A 16,581-nucleotide genomic window follows, 5' to 3' on the forward strand; every position below is an offset into this window, starting at 1 on the left:
TTTACTAGCCCAGGAACTAGATCTGAGCCAGCCATCTGCAGGCACTGCTTTACAGTTCTGTCATTAGCTGGAAGAGGTTTTCTCCAGCAGTTGGCGATGGACGCAGTTTGTGAGGTTGAGATGGCAGTTTGGGAGGCTGGGATGGTACATGCAGTTAGATGAACCTCTAAATATTTCCTAGTGCTCTCAGCACTGTGAGTGTGGCATCTGTATGTCAGCAGCTTGTTCGAACCATGATCTTTTCATTGGTGCTATGTCACATGGATCAGCTGCGAGTGCTCCGGAAATGCCAGTGTTTCATTAATGTGAAGAACTACTGAGCTGTTTCCTTACCATGTGCCTTGCAGTGCTTCGTTTATACCTTAGTTTACCTCTCCAGGTCTGATTCTAGAATGTTATGCGCATAATCAGATCCTGCCAGCCTCTATTTAGACAAAGAAAGAAACAAGAAGAAATTATTGCCTAAATCAAACTTCACGTTTTGTGCATCTGAAGTCAGTGGAAGCATTGCCTGTGTCCTCGATAGCCCTGTTGATAGTTCAGTTAGAAATTTCCTCAATCAGTTCTGAGTTGGCAGTGTTTGGGAGCCTATAAAGGATGTCACATAATCAGTCTTGCCTGGTGTAAGAGAGACACTGCTTTATATGTTTTAGGGTACTGCTCTGAAGCCATTTTGCTGCTTATCTCTGAGTTGTGGTTGCTGGGCTGGCTTCTCCTGGGCTGCAGTTCTGGTGGGACCACTGGGACTGAGCCCTGGTGTGAACTGTTTTGTGCAGAGATGAGCGTCCGAGTTCAAAGCTTATTCCCCCATTCCCCTGGAGCTTGTTAAATTAATGCACGGGTGTTGTGGGAGATGTACAAAACTAGGACAGGAAAATAATTATTTCTGTGTGATGGCTTTTCCCCATCGGTATGTGTCAGTCCTCAGCGTGCTGTCATGGGTGGTGTGGCCTCAGATGGAGTGAATATGCGGGTTTAACTGCAACAGAAAAGCAGTGATGTGAAGCTCCTAGCAGAAGCTGGGTTACTGCTCTTCTCTTTCATGCAGCGATGAAAGCCGAGCTCACGTCCAGCTGCAAGGTGTTGACCTGTGAGGTGTCTGGACTGTGCTTTGGAAATCACAGGAGCTCATTCACACATCATCTTTTACAAGAAAAACAATCAAAGTAAAAAATAACATCCAGCCTTCTGTTAGAATACCTGTATTTCCCCATAACACATTTATTTCCCGATTCAACTTCGGCTCAGGGTTACAGGTGAGAACAGCCCATGTACTGAGAACTTCATCCCTGTGAAGCTTTAGAAACACCAAGGGAACGTGGAAGCCTTCCCAGCCTGAGCAATCCTTCTTGGCCTTAGCGGGCTGCTCAGCAAGGAAGGAGGAAAAACCCACAAAACAACGCTTTTCTGTAGCGGAGATGTGGTGATGAACGATTGCCCTGTGCAGGAATAGTCTCAGCCTTCTTAGCTCTGAACATTGAGGCTGGGTGCCAACCCAGGGCTGTCCACACAGAAAGAGAGCCTGCTCTGTGTTTCTGCAGCAAGGGACTAGACAGCAATACCAGTCCCTTCCTTGCAAACCAGATCAATGCGAAGGAGCAGAGCAGAGCTGTGCAGATCTGGGAGAGCTCCTGAAGGCAGCCAGTGTCAGCAGGACATTTCTTGTCTCCCTGTGTCATGGAATGGACCCATTGTAAGGAAGCTATTTACATTCTTCTGTAAAACTTTGCTTATTCACCTGTGTTCTGCAATTGTCTATGTGTCACACTGTGAATATATGATTTAATAAGTAACCAGAATTTTAAGCAGATTATGCAGACAGTTGAAAAATACAAAAAAGCCAGAAGCCTCAAAATAGCTGTTTTCAATTTTCACTGCTGAATAGAATTTCAGTAGGATTTAACCTTTGTTCGTTGATCATGGCACAAAAGAATATATACATGCAAACGAGGAGGCTGAGGTGATGATTATATGCAAAGACGCTGCTAAGTATATAATTAAAAACTGCCCCGTGAGACACCCCCAAATTTTATATCCTAATTTTATTTTATACTGCCATTTAGGGGAGGGATGGATTCACCTCTCCCACGCACTCTTTGCACCTGTTTTGTATAATGGGTAGATTCAAAGTCAGCTTTGTAGGAAGCCTGCTCCTTATGATTCAGGTAATATTATGGAGTATTTGTTAACCTAATTTTCGCCCCTCTCCAATACTCCAGTCTAGACTAATTGTCTGCAGTATTTGGCATTTAAATGTTCAAGCAATAGGGTCCATGAAAATTGATCTCCCAATGTTTGGTACTAATTCTTTGCTTTCTGCTTAACTGAGAAAATTGAAGCAATTTCTCTGCGGAGCTTGAAGTGTAGGAAATAAATTTACGCTTGTGGTCACACTTAGGAATGTCAGAGATAGATTTTTATTTTAGGTCATTGTTATTTTATGTGATGTGATGCTGAATCCAGGAACCTTAGAATGTCATAGTGCATCATATATTACATAAGGTCGTGCGCCAATTAACTTTGTAAATATGCTAATACTGATTAGCCAAGACAGTGCTACCCCAGTACTGGTACTGATTGTCATCAATGCTTTTGTTCTCCTACTCATTGGTTCTGCATTTTTTCTCTAACCCATCTTGGAGCCTCTTAATGCTTATGTCTCCTGCAGAGTAGGATACCTTGATACCAGCTATGACGTCCGCTGCAACGTGAAGGGCAAAAAACCAAATTTCTGAATATAATACTGAATTTAAACACTGCAGGTGCTGTTGCAATGAAATGTGATTTTTTTTTTTTTTTTTTTTTTTTTACTCACAGAAGTGGGATATTTATTTTTTCTGGAATTTTCTTTTTCCTAATCCTTGAGCTGCTCCGTTCTTTTGAAATAACTTCCCCTTTAAAACATGTTATTCCTGTAGAATCTGACAACAGAAACTACTTATTTCCGTGATAATAGATGCTTGAGATCTTGCAGACATCCATTGTTGTTCTTCCCAGACAGAAGCATTTCTCAGAGCCATTAGCAATACCACTTATAGAGCATGTGTTCCTGGCTTCTTCATCTCACACGCCAATTTTCAGGAAAGGGATGTAGAATTGAGCAGTACCAGATGCCCTTATTAATCAGAAATGTCTGGGATTATGTCTAGATATTGGAGTGCTCCTGTGACACCTGCTGCAGTTGCATCGATTCCAGCTATGAATGTATACATGCAAAACAGCAATTTGCACTCGTAATCCCAGACAGGGAAATACTACATTTGTCTCCTGTAATTTCTGGCTTTAAGCAGATACTCTACTGCCTGCACTTGAAGCAGATTTCCAGGTCAGGGGAGCTCCAAGCTGTGAGTTTTGTGTTTGGGAAGGGGACTCAGAAGGGTTTGGAAGCTTTACCTGCTCAGTGATGGGCCAGCTGCAGGGCTGCGAGTTACAGCAGGGGAAGGTGGACTGGTGTCATCTGTGTAACGTTCTTGGTAACACTGAAAGAACTGCCAGGTTGGACGGGGTCCTGGGCAACCTGATCTGAATGTGTATGTTTGGTGGCACTGCTAGGCAGGGGGGTTGGAACTACATGATCCTTGAGGTCCCTTCCAACCCGGGTGATTCTGTGATTCTGTGAGAAAAAAAAAACTGCTCTTTGAATTGGGGAATCACAGAGGAACTGTGATTCTGTGCTAGGTGTGGTACAGCGTGGTACAAAACCCAGGTCTGTGAGCAGCCCTTCAGGGCTGTGGGAGTGTATCCTTTTGTCGCTGAATACTTCTTTCTAGTGTGTGGTGCTGTGGTATTTCATAACTGGTATTTCATAATGAAGTCAATCTGAGTGGGACTGCGGCAGCCCATTGTCACCACCTCAGGGATCTCTGGTCAGAGAGCCTCAGTGCTCCCTGACCTCCATCCCCTCACATGACATGAAATGGCTGTGCCTGCAGCACACTGCATTGCTGCCCCAGCATACCAAGTGATTTGTCTTTTTGCAATCTTGCTGCATCTTGAGGTAATCTTGAGGTAACATGCAGTCTTCTCACACGGTGCTGGATTTTCAGGAACAAGGTTTCTCCCTGAAGCCAGGTCCTTGGAGGCATCGTGTACCAGCACCGGCCAAGCCCCAAAGAGATGGGGCCCAGGCAGCATCAGCTCCACTGTCTACTGCAGGGGCTCTGGATGCTCGCTGAGTGATGTGTGGTTTTGGCTCTCTGGCTTTTGGGGGAGATTCCAGCTGCAGGAAGGTTTGTGAATACAGCTTCAGTTTGTGAATACAGAAAATAGAAGGTGTAAGTGTGTGGGTGTAGCATGCACGGGGTAGCTGTAATTACTGCTTTGTGTTCCTGGCAGTGGTGAATGCACTGGAGGGGCCGGAGCCAGAGTTTGCTTCAGTGCACTTTTCCAATATCAGTCACAAATTTTTACAACTCTTTTATTCTAATACCAACTTGTTTGCCTTGCTCAGCATTTCTTCGTTACTGTTCAGAGTGGCATTTGGGCAGAAGTTGGGATGGCTGCTTAACTGGTGATTATGACTATTTACTGGAGGAAGGAGGTGGCTTCCTTCGTTCTGAATGCATCAGCCATCCCCCTTGACAATGCCTTTTTGACCCATGTCTCTGTAGCACATGAACAGTTTGCAAGTGATAATGTAATTACTGTTGTAATGGAACTAAGGTAATAGGTAGTGGAAAAATGCCATTATTCACAGATGTAGCAAAACACAAAGGAGACATTATGTGACTTTCTTAAGATTGTACAGAAAGTTCGTGCACAAAAAGGGTTTTGAACTGGTTTTAGTAGTTTTCTATCTGCCTCTCCTGGATCAAAAAAAGGCTTCATCCTGCCCAGTCTCAAGGGAGGTTTTACCATCCATTTTAGGAGGCACTAGGGATAGTCTTCATTTAATTCCATTTTATTTATTACGTGTAAGGATTAGACATATGCCATGGGATGGTAAACCATGGTGTAGACCACCCATATGTGAATGAACTTCCTGAGAACTTGCCCTGCCTATGAGAAATGTAAGTTTTCCTGTTTTGCTTTCATTGTCGTTTCTTCCTTGCAATGCAGCAAATCCTGTACTAATGTATATTTTCACTCTTATAGAGAAACACAGTTTTAACTGTATGTTTAAACTAGAGCTGGAAAACCAACTTTTAAATGCATTATTTGTGTTCTTTGTGTAGGATGGTTTTTCTTTTTCATCGTTAATGAGCACCATTTGCTTTCTTCTTGCACAACTGACTATGACAGAGCACTGACTGTGACATTTCGGCAAAATTCTCAGTGACCCACAGAAAATTGTTTCCCTTCCCTTCATATACTGTATGTACTGGCACTGTGCCATTAGACAGTTATAGATCAGTGGGTAACAGAAGGATCGATTCGAGGTGTGAGTGCAAGGCATGTCAGGGAGGGTCTTTTTGTGTAACTGCCATGTTGTCAACCTTTCTGATTTGACTTGGAGTGGTCTGGTGACTTCAGCAGGTGTGGAGTTTGGCCCTTTTTCTTTTAGCTTTAATTCTTTGTACTCAAGTCTAAGTCTCTCCTCTTGCAAACCAGTAGTCCTCAAGATGTGGAGAAATATTTGACAATTTGACATGCAAAAAGAAGGAAGAGAGGAGGAATTTGTGTATGTTATATATTCTTCTCATTGTTTGAGCTAAGATTATTTTTTAATGCTGACTGACAATATTGCAAAATGTAAAATAAGGTTGTAGCTTTCTTATCATCAGTGTTAGGGAATGTTAGCCTGGGCTTCTGGTCCTGGTAGGTTGGCCAAAATAAACACAATGCTGCTGTTTGGTGTGAATGACCAATTTGTGGCTGAAGGAATTGGCAACAGTGCTGTGAATCAGTTTGCATGAAGGAATTACTGTGGACATCTAATTAATAGAATTGAGGCCATTTTAGTATTCAGAAATTGCATAGGAACAAAGTATTTTCATTGTTTGCCTTTCCCGCCTGCCACTTGTAATTGTTTTGTACACAGTTTAAATCCTGGGAATAACTCAGAAGTAATTCATTGCATCTGTTCCAAAGACTGGTTAATCTTTATGATTAGAGTGCCTGGCTATAGGGTTGCTCACATAAATACCGTGTAGTTTCTCTTGGTCAGCAGACTGATGTGCAACATGTTGTGTTGGAGAGACCATCCAGTCAGTTTTGCTTTGCAGAAATGTTTGAATAGAATATTTGTCCATACAAACAGATTGAAAAATTAAATACATGTTGCAGAAATCAAAATAAGAATTCCTGTGTTTTATAAATGATTCTCCTAAATGCTGTCTTTTATCAGTATCCCGCATTTGCCTTTCCTCAATGCAAGTCTGCAGACTGGAATAGCACTGATACAGTGAAGCTGAGCAGATTAAAACATCAGACTGAGCTAGCCTTCCGTGACACTCATCTTGCAGTCCTGTTTGAGACTGAGCACAGCACTCTAGAAGTGTTGGCAGAAATGCTGGATAGAGGGAAATAGTAATTTCCGTAAGGCTACTGGCTATGCTTGCTAACACGGCCCACGTGCAGTCATTTGTCTTTGCCACGAGAGCACACAGCTGCCTCGTGTCACCAGAAGCCTCACATCTTCTACAAAGCTGCTTCCTAGCTGGGCAGTCCTCACTCCATATTGTTGTATAAGGTTATTCCATGGTGGACTCAAAACTTCACATTTGTCATTCCTGAGTCTCGGAAGGTTCCAGTCTCAGAATAGCAGAGCTACCCTCTGGCTTACTGCCTCCACTTAGGCGGCTGACTGTTAACTTGCCCAGAGAGCACTCTATGCTGTTCTTCTTGTTAGTAATAGATATTCAGCAGTATTTGCCCCTTCATCCATATCACATGCTTGGAGATGGGTGTCCCAAGTCCAAGCAGAGCACAGTCACTGTGCCATCTGCCTGGGAGTCAGGCCCAGGGTCTTCATCAGAGACCCCAGTTCTGCAGCCCAGTATGCAGAAACCCTCAGCCTCATTCGATCTGTCTCTCTGTAGGCAGTACCAGTCCACTGAAGTGTCAGCCATCAAAAAGAGATTACTTTGGAAGTCATTAATCAGTAAATCCGATTCCTCACTATTGTGACCTCTTTGATTTTGCGTGTCCGTGTGTTTATTGTAGGCACAGCGCTCTGCCGCTCCTTCCCTCTGGCAGCTGTTCCCCCATAACTAATCTCCTTTGCAGAAATGAATGGGCAGGGTTGCTTTTAAAAGTAGGTGAGACTTTGAGACAAACACCCACATGGACACATTTAACATTATATGCTAGAATGATGATCGTATGAATATTTCACAGTGTATGTGAATTACAATTACTGAGTAAGATATTTTGGCCTAGAACAGCTCAGGAAAAAATAAGAAATGTGTGGGTTTTCTTTGTATTAAAAAATATGGCCCACCATTACCTTTAGTTAAATTTCATTTCTTCTTGTCAGTCTACGACACTTCCTTTCCATTATTCTTTCCATTCATTGTGCCATCAGGTTCTGCTCGGTCTGTTGGGAACAGGGCGTGCTTTAAATACAGACCCTTCTGTTTCCGATGGACCAAGGGGCTGCAGCTGTTAGTGCCTGGAGCCGTGCAGGTATTTCAGCAGCGGAGATGGTCCAAGGGCAGGTGTCTGCATTTCTTGTTGTCATTTGCTCAAAACCTAACAAAAAATAACGTGAAAGTTTTGGTTGAGCTTTAATGGAGTGTAGATGAGGGCTTGTGAGGCGCTTCAGTCATTCTGAGCAAAGTGAAAATGCCTCTGCATTTCATGATCCCAAATAGTTCTTGCTGTAGCACTGGTAACGATGCTGCAGAGCTCAAGCTTGTAATAAAGCAACAGCTCTGTGGAATGTTAACAGTTAGAAATAGATGCCCCTGGACACTTGGACATGTCTGTAATTACCTAAATTGTGTTTCGTGCTCCCAGAAAGTCACTCCCTGGGTGTGTCCCTCCAGGATTTAACTAGGAGGTTTAAGGGCAGACATTTGATACTTTCTCTTTTTTATACATAAAGTGCCATGTGTACAATTTTTTTAAGCACCAAAGGTTGCAATAGTGATGACGTACCTTTAAAAATACACAGACTGTCAGCCTAACAGTGAAGAAGTCACAGGAAAGTAGCAGTTGGGTAGACCTGAAGAGACAAAACTCTCAGTCCAATTTGAAAATGTTCTATTCTAAAGAAAAGGGGGAAAAAAAATGAACAAATGTGTTTTATTTTAAAGAGAACGTATTTGTATTCAGTGAAATACTGATGTATGTAGATCAGGCTGTCAGTCAGACAAACCTGGCTGTTCTTTTTCCCCCTTGGATGACCCAAACACTGAGCACAGAGAAGGAAGCTGCGCTTACGAAGGCCATTGCAAGCCATTTACCTAAGTACCTACATGGTAGGGTCATCTTTATATGCATGGAGGAGCACAAGTATGCTAAGTATGTTAAGTATTTAATAAATGCATTTTAGAAGTTGGAGAGATTGGTTTGAACACGCTGCATCTTAATGCAAACAAACCAAAGCTCCCTAAGAATCCTATGCATGCTTTTTCCTTAAATCTAAGCACTGTGCTATTTGACTCAAATAACTGCAGTTTCCTTGGTGATTTTCGCATGTGTCAAGCACTGAAGATTTAGCTTTTTGTTAATCCTCTCCTATTTCGAAGTATTCTTAACAAGAATTAACATTATGTGCCAAAGAGATGTTATTTCAGTAATGGGTGGTCCAAGGGGTGGCTTCTGAGTTAGGGTATCATTTATTTGCTTAAATGGGCACTTGCTGTACTTATTACAGATATGCTTCTTAGAAAATCGGTGTTCCTGCTTTGTTATTAAATAAGGAAGCTTCCATGTACTGGTCTATGGAACTGGGGCTGATTTTCAGTGTTATGAATCTGCAGCTATTTACATATAGCTAAGAAAATGGAAATAGGGAAGCTGAATTCAACATAATTGCACATAGCAAGTCATTCCTTTAGTTTCATTGTGTTGTTTGTCCTTACCCCGAGCAAAAAACATGGATGGAAACTGAGTTATTGAGCTGTTGGCAGTACTGTAAACATGAGAAGTACACAAAGGGGAAGAAAGGTAAGTGGAAATGGAAAGTGGGACAGAAGTAAGTTTGTCTCAGAGATATAAAAAGGCATGCTGTCTGGACTGGCTGGTAGTCCAAATTTAGATAATGAGAAGCAGCAGTGAGGAGAAGAGGAAAAGAGAGGGCAAAGATGCAAAAGTCAGTCAGCATTTTCATCCACGTAAGCGTGTGCTCATTGCTTCATGGTGCGTGCTCTTGAAGGCAGTTTGGTTGTGGTGTTTTTTGGAAATATTTGTCGATCAACACAGGGAATTTGAAGCAAGATTGCTGCTGAGAGCAGAGGAAGTGCTTTGAGTCAGAGTGCCAGGGCTGGAGGTAGCAGAGCAGGTGGCAGAGGCTGGAAGATTTATCCCTGTCACCTCCAGGGAAGATGAAGCTCCCTGCTGTATGTGAACAGAGGGCTCATGGCCCACAGTCTCATGCTCATCTCCAGCTCTGTGAAATAGGATATTCATTGTGTCTTTTTTGCTCGGACAAGCCAGGAATGCCCTTTCCCTCCATCCCTGGAGGTGTTTAAGGCCACATTAGATGAGGCTGTGGGCAGCCTGATTTAGTGGGTGGCAGCTCTGCCTGTGGCAGGAGGGGTTGGAACTGATGGTCTGTTAGGTCCCTTCCAACCCGAGCCACTCTATGGTTCTATAGTGGTCATTGTCCTCAAGACTGAAGAGGCCTCCTTAAACGCTTGATAGATTGAAATACCAGACCTGCTCATGCACAGACTGACATCAAAGCAGTGTCAGGAGGAGAAATTAAAACTGATCTGAATTTTGTTATAACACTGATTACTTTACCTGGGAAGGATGCCAAAACATACTGTAAATACAGTAACATTTGCGTTCCAGTATGCTAGAAGAGCTTTTTTTTAATGGGGTTGAGGAGTCTATAAAGTAATCTGAGTCTGAAGAAATTGGATCTGCCCTCACAAGTTTTAGGGTGAGTCTGTTTGGCCGTAGAGCTGCTCTGGGTGGGGAGGGGGCTGATGCAGGCATTTAGTGGGAGCTTCCAACCTTGATGGTGTACACCCCTTAATTTTCTGTGTTGGTCATCAATGGAAGAGATATTCTGGGTATTTGTGTGGTCTTGCAAAGGCTATAAAAATTGCTGGACATTTTCTCCAGCTTATGAATTAAGAGCCTCTTAGCTATCTTAATCTATCCTCTGATTATCTGTGCAACAGAATTTATTTAACTTTTTTGTTTGTTCTGTCAGCCAAACATAACTTCAACAACGTCCTTCAGTAGGAAGAGCTCCTCCATCCCATTTTCTGTCTCTTCACAAAGCCATCAGATGGCAGCAGCTCCACCATTCGTTAGCAGTGATGGAGGAGCAATTTTACTTGGAAGTGAGAGAGAGGAGAGGCCAGAACAGCTCTGCATGGGCAGCTCCAGCAGTGCCCCAGAGCCAGCAGCATGTGGGCGCTGGAGCATCTCCGTGCTTGCTCTGCTTAGCCTGCAGCTCATCTTGTAGCTGTCCCTTGCTGAGCAGCTTCCTGGCAGCCCAGTGAGAAGCTTCCACAGAAGGACGATCTGTGTGTGGCACAGGCTGTGCTGTAGGTAAAGGTCTTCTGTAATCAGTACACAGTTACACCGCATTCTGCTCCTGAGCTGTTTTCTTTGAGCTCCAGCCATACTTTGATGCTCACTTTCTTATATTCATCTTATAAATGGTAACATAGATCTTTTGTGAGACATACAGGCCAATTTCCTTCAATCATTTCCTGCTGTGATTACTTATTTCTTAATGATGAGAAATGCTTGACTGATACGTGGTTGGCAATCTGATACCGAATTGTAGTTATGAAGTAGGAAAGTTACACTTTCTTAACATCTGTCATCTTGAAAAGGGTGTTGTTCTCCCAGTTTTCATTTTCATCATAGAAAATAATGAAATAGTGATGGAATTGAGTAAAGGCATTCCCCAAAAGAGCTGTGCTGGGGGATCTGCAGACGCTCTGTACCCGGAGCTGCTCTCCTCCTTCCATCTCCGGTGATGGCATTCTGAAGCACATCATTTAGGACACCAATACTTTCACAAGGGATGTATTTCATAAAATGGTGGCAGCTCCTGCTGAATTCTTAACTTTCTACTGGAGTTTCAGGAGCAGCATACAACATCTCATACAATCTAAAGCTCTACCTGTTCCCGCATACCAAGATATTATAGTTAAATAAAATGTGCAGATAGAAGTACAAGCACACAGATGTAGTAGAAGATTAATTGCTTTGAGTTTTCTTTTAAAGTATCGTCCATGAATCCTTTAAGCTGCTGTGCATTTACTAAAGCTCGTGCTCATCTGTGCAGATGGAGCACAGGTTCCTGCTGATGGAAAGGCTCCTTTCCTTCGTTGGCTAAAGCTTCTTCTCCTGCCTGACTTCAGATGTCATAGCCCTTATGCAAAGCTGCCTAAAGAAGATATCAGTCATTTCACCAGTATTAACGCCTGCACTTTTCACACCTCCATAATCCATGCCACAAATTTGCTTCTCCAAGTCATGTTGCTGAGGACCACCCAAGAGCCCCAAAAAAGTGAGTGAAATTCTATAGTCAGAAACTGTGGTGGTAAGAGAAACATTGTGCTGTTAATATTTCCTAGTCGTAACACAGTGTTTAGCTCCTTTCATCGTTGGAAGACAAATATGTTTGTTTTACTGTCCTCAAACTGATAATGCAGTCCAGGATTGTACCCTGTCTTTGCAAATCTTGGTGCAAATCTATGGAAATAGAGCTTTGTGAGCTTGCTAAAACGGTGAAACAAGCTGTGTGCATTGCTGACGGTGTGTTTGTTTTTTCTCATTTTTTGTGGATGCCTAAACATTGTAATGGGTAATCAGAAAAGAGAGTATAATATACAGTTCATATGGAGTAAGAACAGAATACTGCAGTTTTGTAGAAGCACGTAAACTTGTTTTCTTGTTCAACTGTATGAACTTACTGATTTCCCTGGAATAAAAACTGATTTATAGTTAAGAAACTGATGGGAAAGCTGGTTTTCACATTTCCATGATGGTATTGCTGATGGTCTGGTGCTTAGCTGTAGAAGTATTGTTTTCTTATCAGAACTGGATCTGTGATGACATATCCTGAATAGGAATATTAAACGTATTACGGTTAGAAATCCAGGAAGCTGTTAGGGATTGAGTTGTTAGTCTGAAAAATGCTTCTACGTTACAAAACAGTTGGAAAGTGCTCTGCCTCTTGCTGGAAGGGAGCTCTGGAGGAGGTGCCAGCTCACTTGAAAGGTGTTTTTCACATTCAATGCAATCAGGAGCAGGAGACTGGAGCTTGGGGGCTGAGAGCGTGTTGCTCACAGCAAGGCTTCGCTTTTCGACGTGGTTGCGTTCCCAGTGGAGAACGAATGGTGTGAAATGCTTCTTCGTGCAGTGAAGGAGCAGAAGTACCTCATCAAAAGAATGGTTTAGAAGAACTGGGCGATTCGAGCGTGTACCTGCACACAGCCTAGTCATCACTGACCTACGGACCAATGGATCTGTTTTTAAGATCGGTTATCTGAATATAAGTAAAATCACACTGAGCGTAGCAAAAATTTAAGCAGAGTATAACAATACAAAAATAAACATATAGAAACAGAATGTATTTGTTTATTTAAAAAAAAAAGATAGAAAATGATCAGTACACAATTAAGAACAAACACTATGCAACAGAAATATTTGTTTTAGCCAGATGGTCTTAAGTAATGCAGTAAGAGATGTGGTCACAGCACATTACTTTTGTTTCCATAGTAACACTAGTTTGGCAGACTGAGTTATTTAGATCTGCACTGCAGTGCTCGTAACAGTGTAATCGTTATATACGTGATTTTATTGAAATTGAAAAAGGTACTTATGCACTTGAAAGTGTGCACACATCATGATAAGTCACCTTTTCCCAAAGCAGGAGTGTGACAGAGGAGGGTATATTTGCTTGACCAAGCGATGACTCCAAACATGACTGTAAAATTATGCATCAGGTTTTGATCCGTATTCATAAAGGTTCCTTTAGTCTGCGGCACTGGGAGTCATGGTAGCTCTAATATCTGAGAAGTGCAGCAGATGTAATTTTAGGTGTCCAGTTCATGTGTGCGGATGGTCTTTGTTGTTTAATATTGATATTCAGTTGTTATTAAATGCTGAGTTGACATAGAATATGTGGAAGCAGCACTGGTTTCTAAAGCTGGGTCTGTCCGCATGCTAGTCCACACACTGTAGGTAAGGGACAGAGCTTGCCTTCAACTTTTCTATCTGTGTGAAACTTCAAATGAAGCTAAATGGAAGATAGCTATAACAGTTGGTACTGAGAAACATGCTCATCAGCCAGTCCTAAGTTATGCCATACGTACTGGTTTGTGTTTAAGACCTGAGTTCTGCAGGGACTTTCAAGATTTCTCAATGCAATAAATTTAATTGACAGTGAATTGTACTGCTAGCTGTGTTAAGTTGTATGTGTGTAGAGTATGCCTCAAGTAGTTAAGAATGAGGTGGGTTTATGAAAGTTCAAAAGTTCTACCGGATGGCAATGGCTGGAATTGTGGTTTATTGTTTATTAGAGAATTACAGGATCACAGAACCCATAGGGGTTGGAAGAGATGTCTGGAGATCACCTAGTCCAACCCACTGCTAAAGCAGTTCCCTGCAGCAGGTCACACAGGTAGGAGTCCAGGTGGGTTTTGGATATCTCCAGAGACTCCATGACCTATCTGGGCAGCCTGTTCTAATGCTCTGTCACCCTTAAAGTTTTTCCTCGTGTTCTTATATAACTTACTGTGTTCAATTTTGTGCCTGTTGTGCCTCGTCCTGTCGCTGCACACCACTGGAAGGAGCCTGGCTCCATCCACTTGGCTTCCACCCTTTCACATTTATATGAATTGATATGATCATGATCCCCTGTCTTCTCTGGGCTGAACAGCCCCAGATCCCTCAGCCTTTCCTCGTAAGGGAGATAATTGTGATGCTCGTCTGGGTTCTCTCTAGGATTTTTCTGTCTTTCTTGAACTAGGAGCCCAGAGCTGGACACAGTACTCCAGATGTGGCCTCACCAGGGCAGAGCACAGGGAAGGATCACCTCCCTTGACCTGCTGGCCGTGCTCTTTTTAACACAGCCCTGCACACCCTTGGCTTTCTTGGCCACAAGGACACACTGCTGGCTCTTGGCCAACCTGCCGGCAACCAGAACACCCAGGTTCTTCTCTGCAGAGCTCCTCTCCAGAAGGTCAGCCCCTAAATATCCATACACAGCATCTTGTAATACAGAAATATGTACAGTGATGTTGAGCCAAAATGGTGCAAAGATGTGTTGGGTGAAAGCAGAAGCACAGTTTTTAATATGCCACACTCTGAGTGTTGTGCTGCGTAGAGAAGATATCACCACACTGAGTTACCTTTAATACGTGAGAAGTGATTATATCAAACTGTCAGCATCAATTTCAAAATGACGCACATGGAAATATTTTTATTTCCATTAGGAGTAACACCAGCGACTGAAGTAGGTTAGGGGGAGTTATTTGGTGCTGTTTTTCATGAGCTTTTTGCTTTGCCTTTGATGTACCTTTCAGCAGTGTTTACAGAAATAGCGAGGCTCACAAATAATTTATGTTCCATTGATCTTCTAGGTGATCCTGAATTAGGAAAAAATGTTTCCGGTCAGTGCTCCACACATGGCTCCTCTGTTGGTTTTTGTTACTGTTATTTTTGTTGTCTATTGCTAATAAGTTTCTCAGCTGTGGAAAAGGAGAAATTTGTGTTTCATTTTGAGTAGAAGGGTAACTGTAAGCTAAGGAATGTGTTTCCAGTGCCATAATAATTAGAGATAGATTTTATCTGAGAGCTGCTGGGGGCTCTGAGGGGTTCCACATGATCCCACTCTGCTGCCATGGCCCTGAGGCATCGCAGGAGCCCCCAGTTTGTGAGAGGTTTTCCATGTTCATTCCAGGCAACAACCATCAGGAGCTGTGCAAGAAATGTCTATGCTGGCATTGCTTGAGAAATGTTGAGCTAAAGCAGTGCTTGGACAACATGGAATTGCGGGGTTTTGGGTTTTTTTTTTTTTGAGTAGTATGGAACAGTGGTACAGAAAAATGGGATTTTAATCAACAGTCATCATTACATTTTTTTTCACTTGAGTATTTTCCTTGAAAATACACATTCCTTCTAGTTAAATTTACTAAATTTAAATACACAGTAAAAAAGAACACTCTGGTTCCTTGCACAAAGTGAGCACACACTGATTATTCTACTTTCTCCCAAATTGCAAACTTCTACAGTAAATTACTGTTAATATGATTGAAATAAGCCCAGAACAACAAAGCCAGAAAAACCCAGAGTGGAGGGGAATGCAGATGGTGCAGCCCTGGAGCTGCTGCCGGCTGGGAGCAGGTGATTGGGTGCTGCTCAAAGCACTCGGGCTTGTGGTTGGTGGGGCCTCATCCCCCATCCAGCACTAGCAGCAGTCGTGGGCTCTGATTTAGGCTGTGCTTGTCTCCCTCTCCAGCAGACATCTGTGTCTTTTAAACTTGCAGGAATAAATTTACACAGGCATGAACAGAAACTTGTAGGAGTTTACACCGTGCCAAGGTAAAAAAGCAGAATTTTAACCAAAGCGTTTTTGGGACAAGCTGGCTTTACAGCAGGTGGGCCAGCCAGGTGGAGCTCCACTGATACCTGATAAGGGAGCAGGCTTTGGGCACCTGTAGCTGTGCTGGCCCACCCCAAATAGCCTTGTGATGTGCATCCACCACAGCCTGCAGGAGGTGCTGATGGCTCTGTGGAACAGTGAGAAGTGATAAATGCATCAAAGCAGTTTGTAACCTTATGGCATTCTGAAGTATATCTGTATTTTTAGGAAGCAAAGATTGGGCTGGGACAGTCGGTAGCCTGGACCTTGCTCATTGCTCCAGAATACCAGTGGGCCAAGCACTTTGTCATTCAGTTTAACAAGGGTAACGGTGTGGAACCAATATCTCAGTGCACTTGAGCACAACTAATTTTAAGCATGTGAGTACTGTGCTGGTGCCTGGCTGTCAGCTGAGTGGGATGGCAGCCTGTCCTCAGCTGCGGCTGTCGGGGTCAGCTGAGGGCTCGAAGTTAAGCCCGAGCTTAAGCAGCTCTCTGCTGTGCTGGGGGCAGGAGCGGTGTGCTGGGGCACTGTGGCCCGTGTCAGGACATCTGCCTGGCAGTCCCTGCAGGCTGCTCTAAAGCACCACTGGTTTAACCCTTGTCACCTCATTTAGCCTTCTGCCTTCTTCATCGCTTATCATTTTTCCAGTATTATTTTGAAATAAACTGCATCCAGATCACTGTTTTCCATAGGTCGGCATGTACCATTTTGCTGCAGGTGAATCAGAGCACTCATAATATCTTTTATTTTTATTTCCACATACCTTTTCACCTGCAGTCTGCATTGTAGAGTATCCTCTGTCTCCTTTCAGCTTTCTGTGAGCAGACAGTGCTCAGCTGCTCTGAGAGCTGCACTGAAAGCCCGATAAGTAAGGCATGGGGACAGCAGGATGATGGTGTTTCCACGAGAAG

The 16,581-nt window shown here is 43.1% G+C and overlaps 1 protein-coding gene across 5 annotated transcripts in view; it reads left to right on the forward strand.

Annotated features, from left to right (window-relative positions):
* The window catches only part of DIP2C (disco interacting protein 2 homolog C), a 290,929-nt gene that overhangs the window by 100,466 nt on the left and 173,882 nt on the right, over positions 1 to 16,581 (forward strand). For 3 of the 5 annotated variants that reach the window (XM_042817358.1, XM_042817361.1, XM_042817362.1), the window contains exon 1: positions 11,516 to 11,587. The exons of the other annotated variants lie outside the window; for them this stretch is intronic. In XM_042817358.1, coding sequence (XP_042673292.1) covers positions 11,554 to 11,587 — 34 coding nt within the window. In that variant the 5' untranslated portion in view covers positions 11,516 to 11,553. Of the gene's footprint in view, positions 1 to 11,515; positions 11,588 to 16,581 lie in introns of those variants that run through there. 5 annotated transcript variants of the gene reach the window in all.

Source organism: Centrocercus urophasianus, unplaced genomic scaffold, assembly GCF_019232065.1.
Source record: "Centrocercus urophasianus isolate 14NV4802_14NV808 unplaced genomic scaffold, USGS_Curo_1.0 seq_16, whole genome shotgun sequence".
NCBI classification, from domain to species: Eukaryota; Metazoa; Chordata; class Aves; order Galliformes; family Phasianidae; genus Centrocercus; species Centrocercus urophasianus.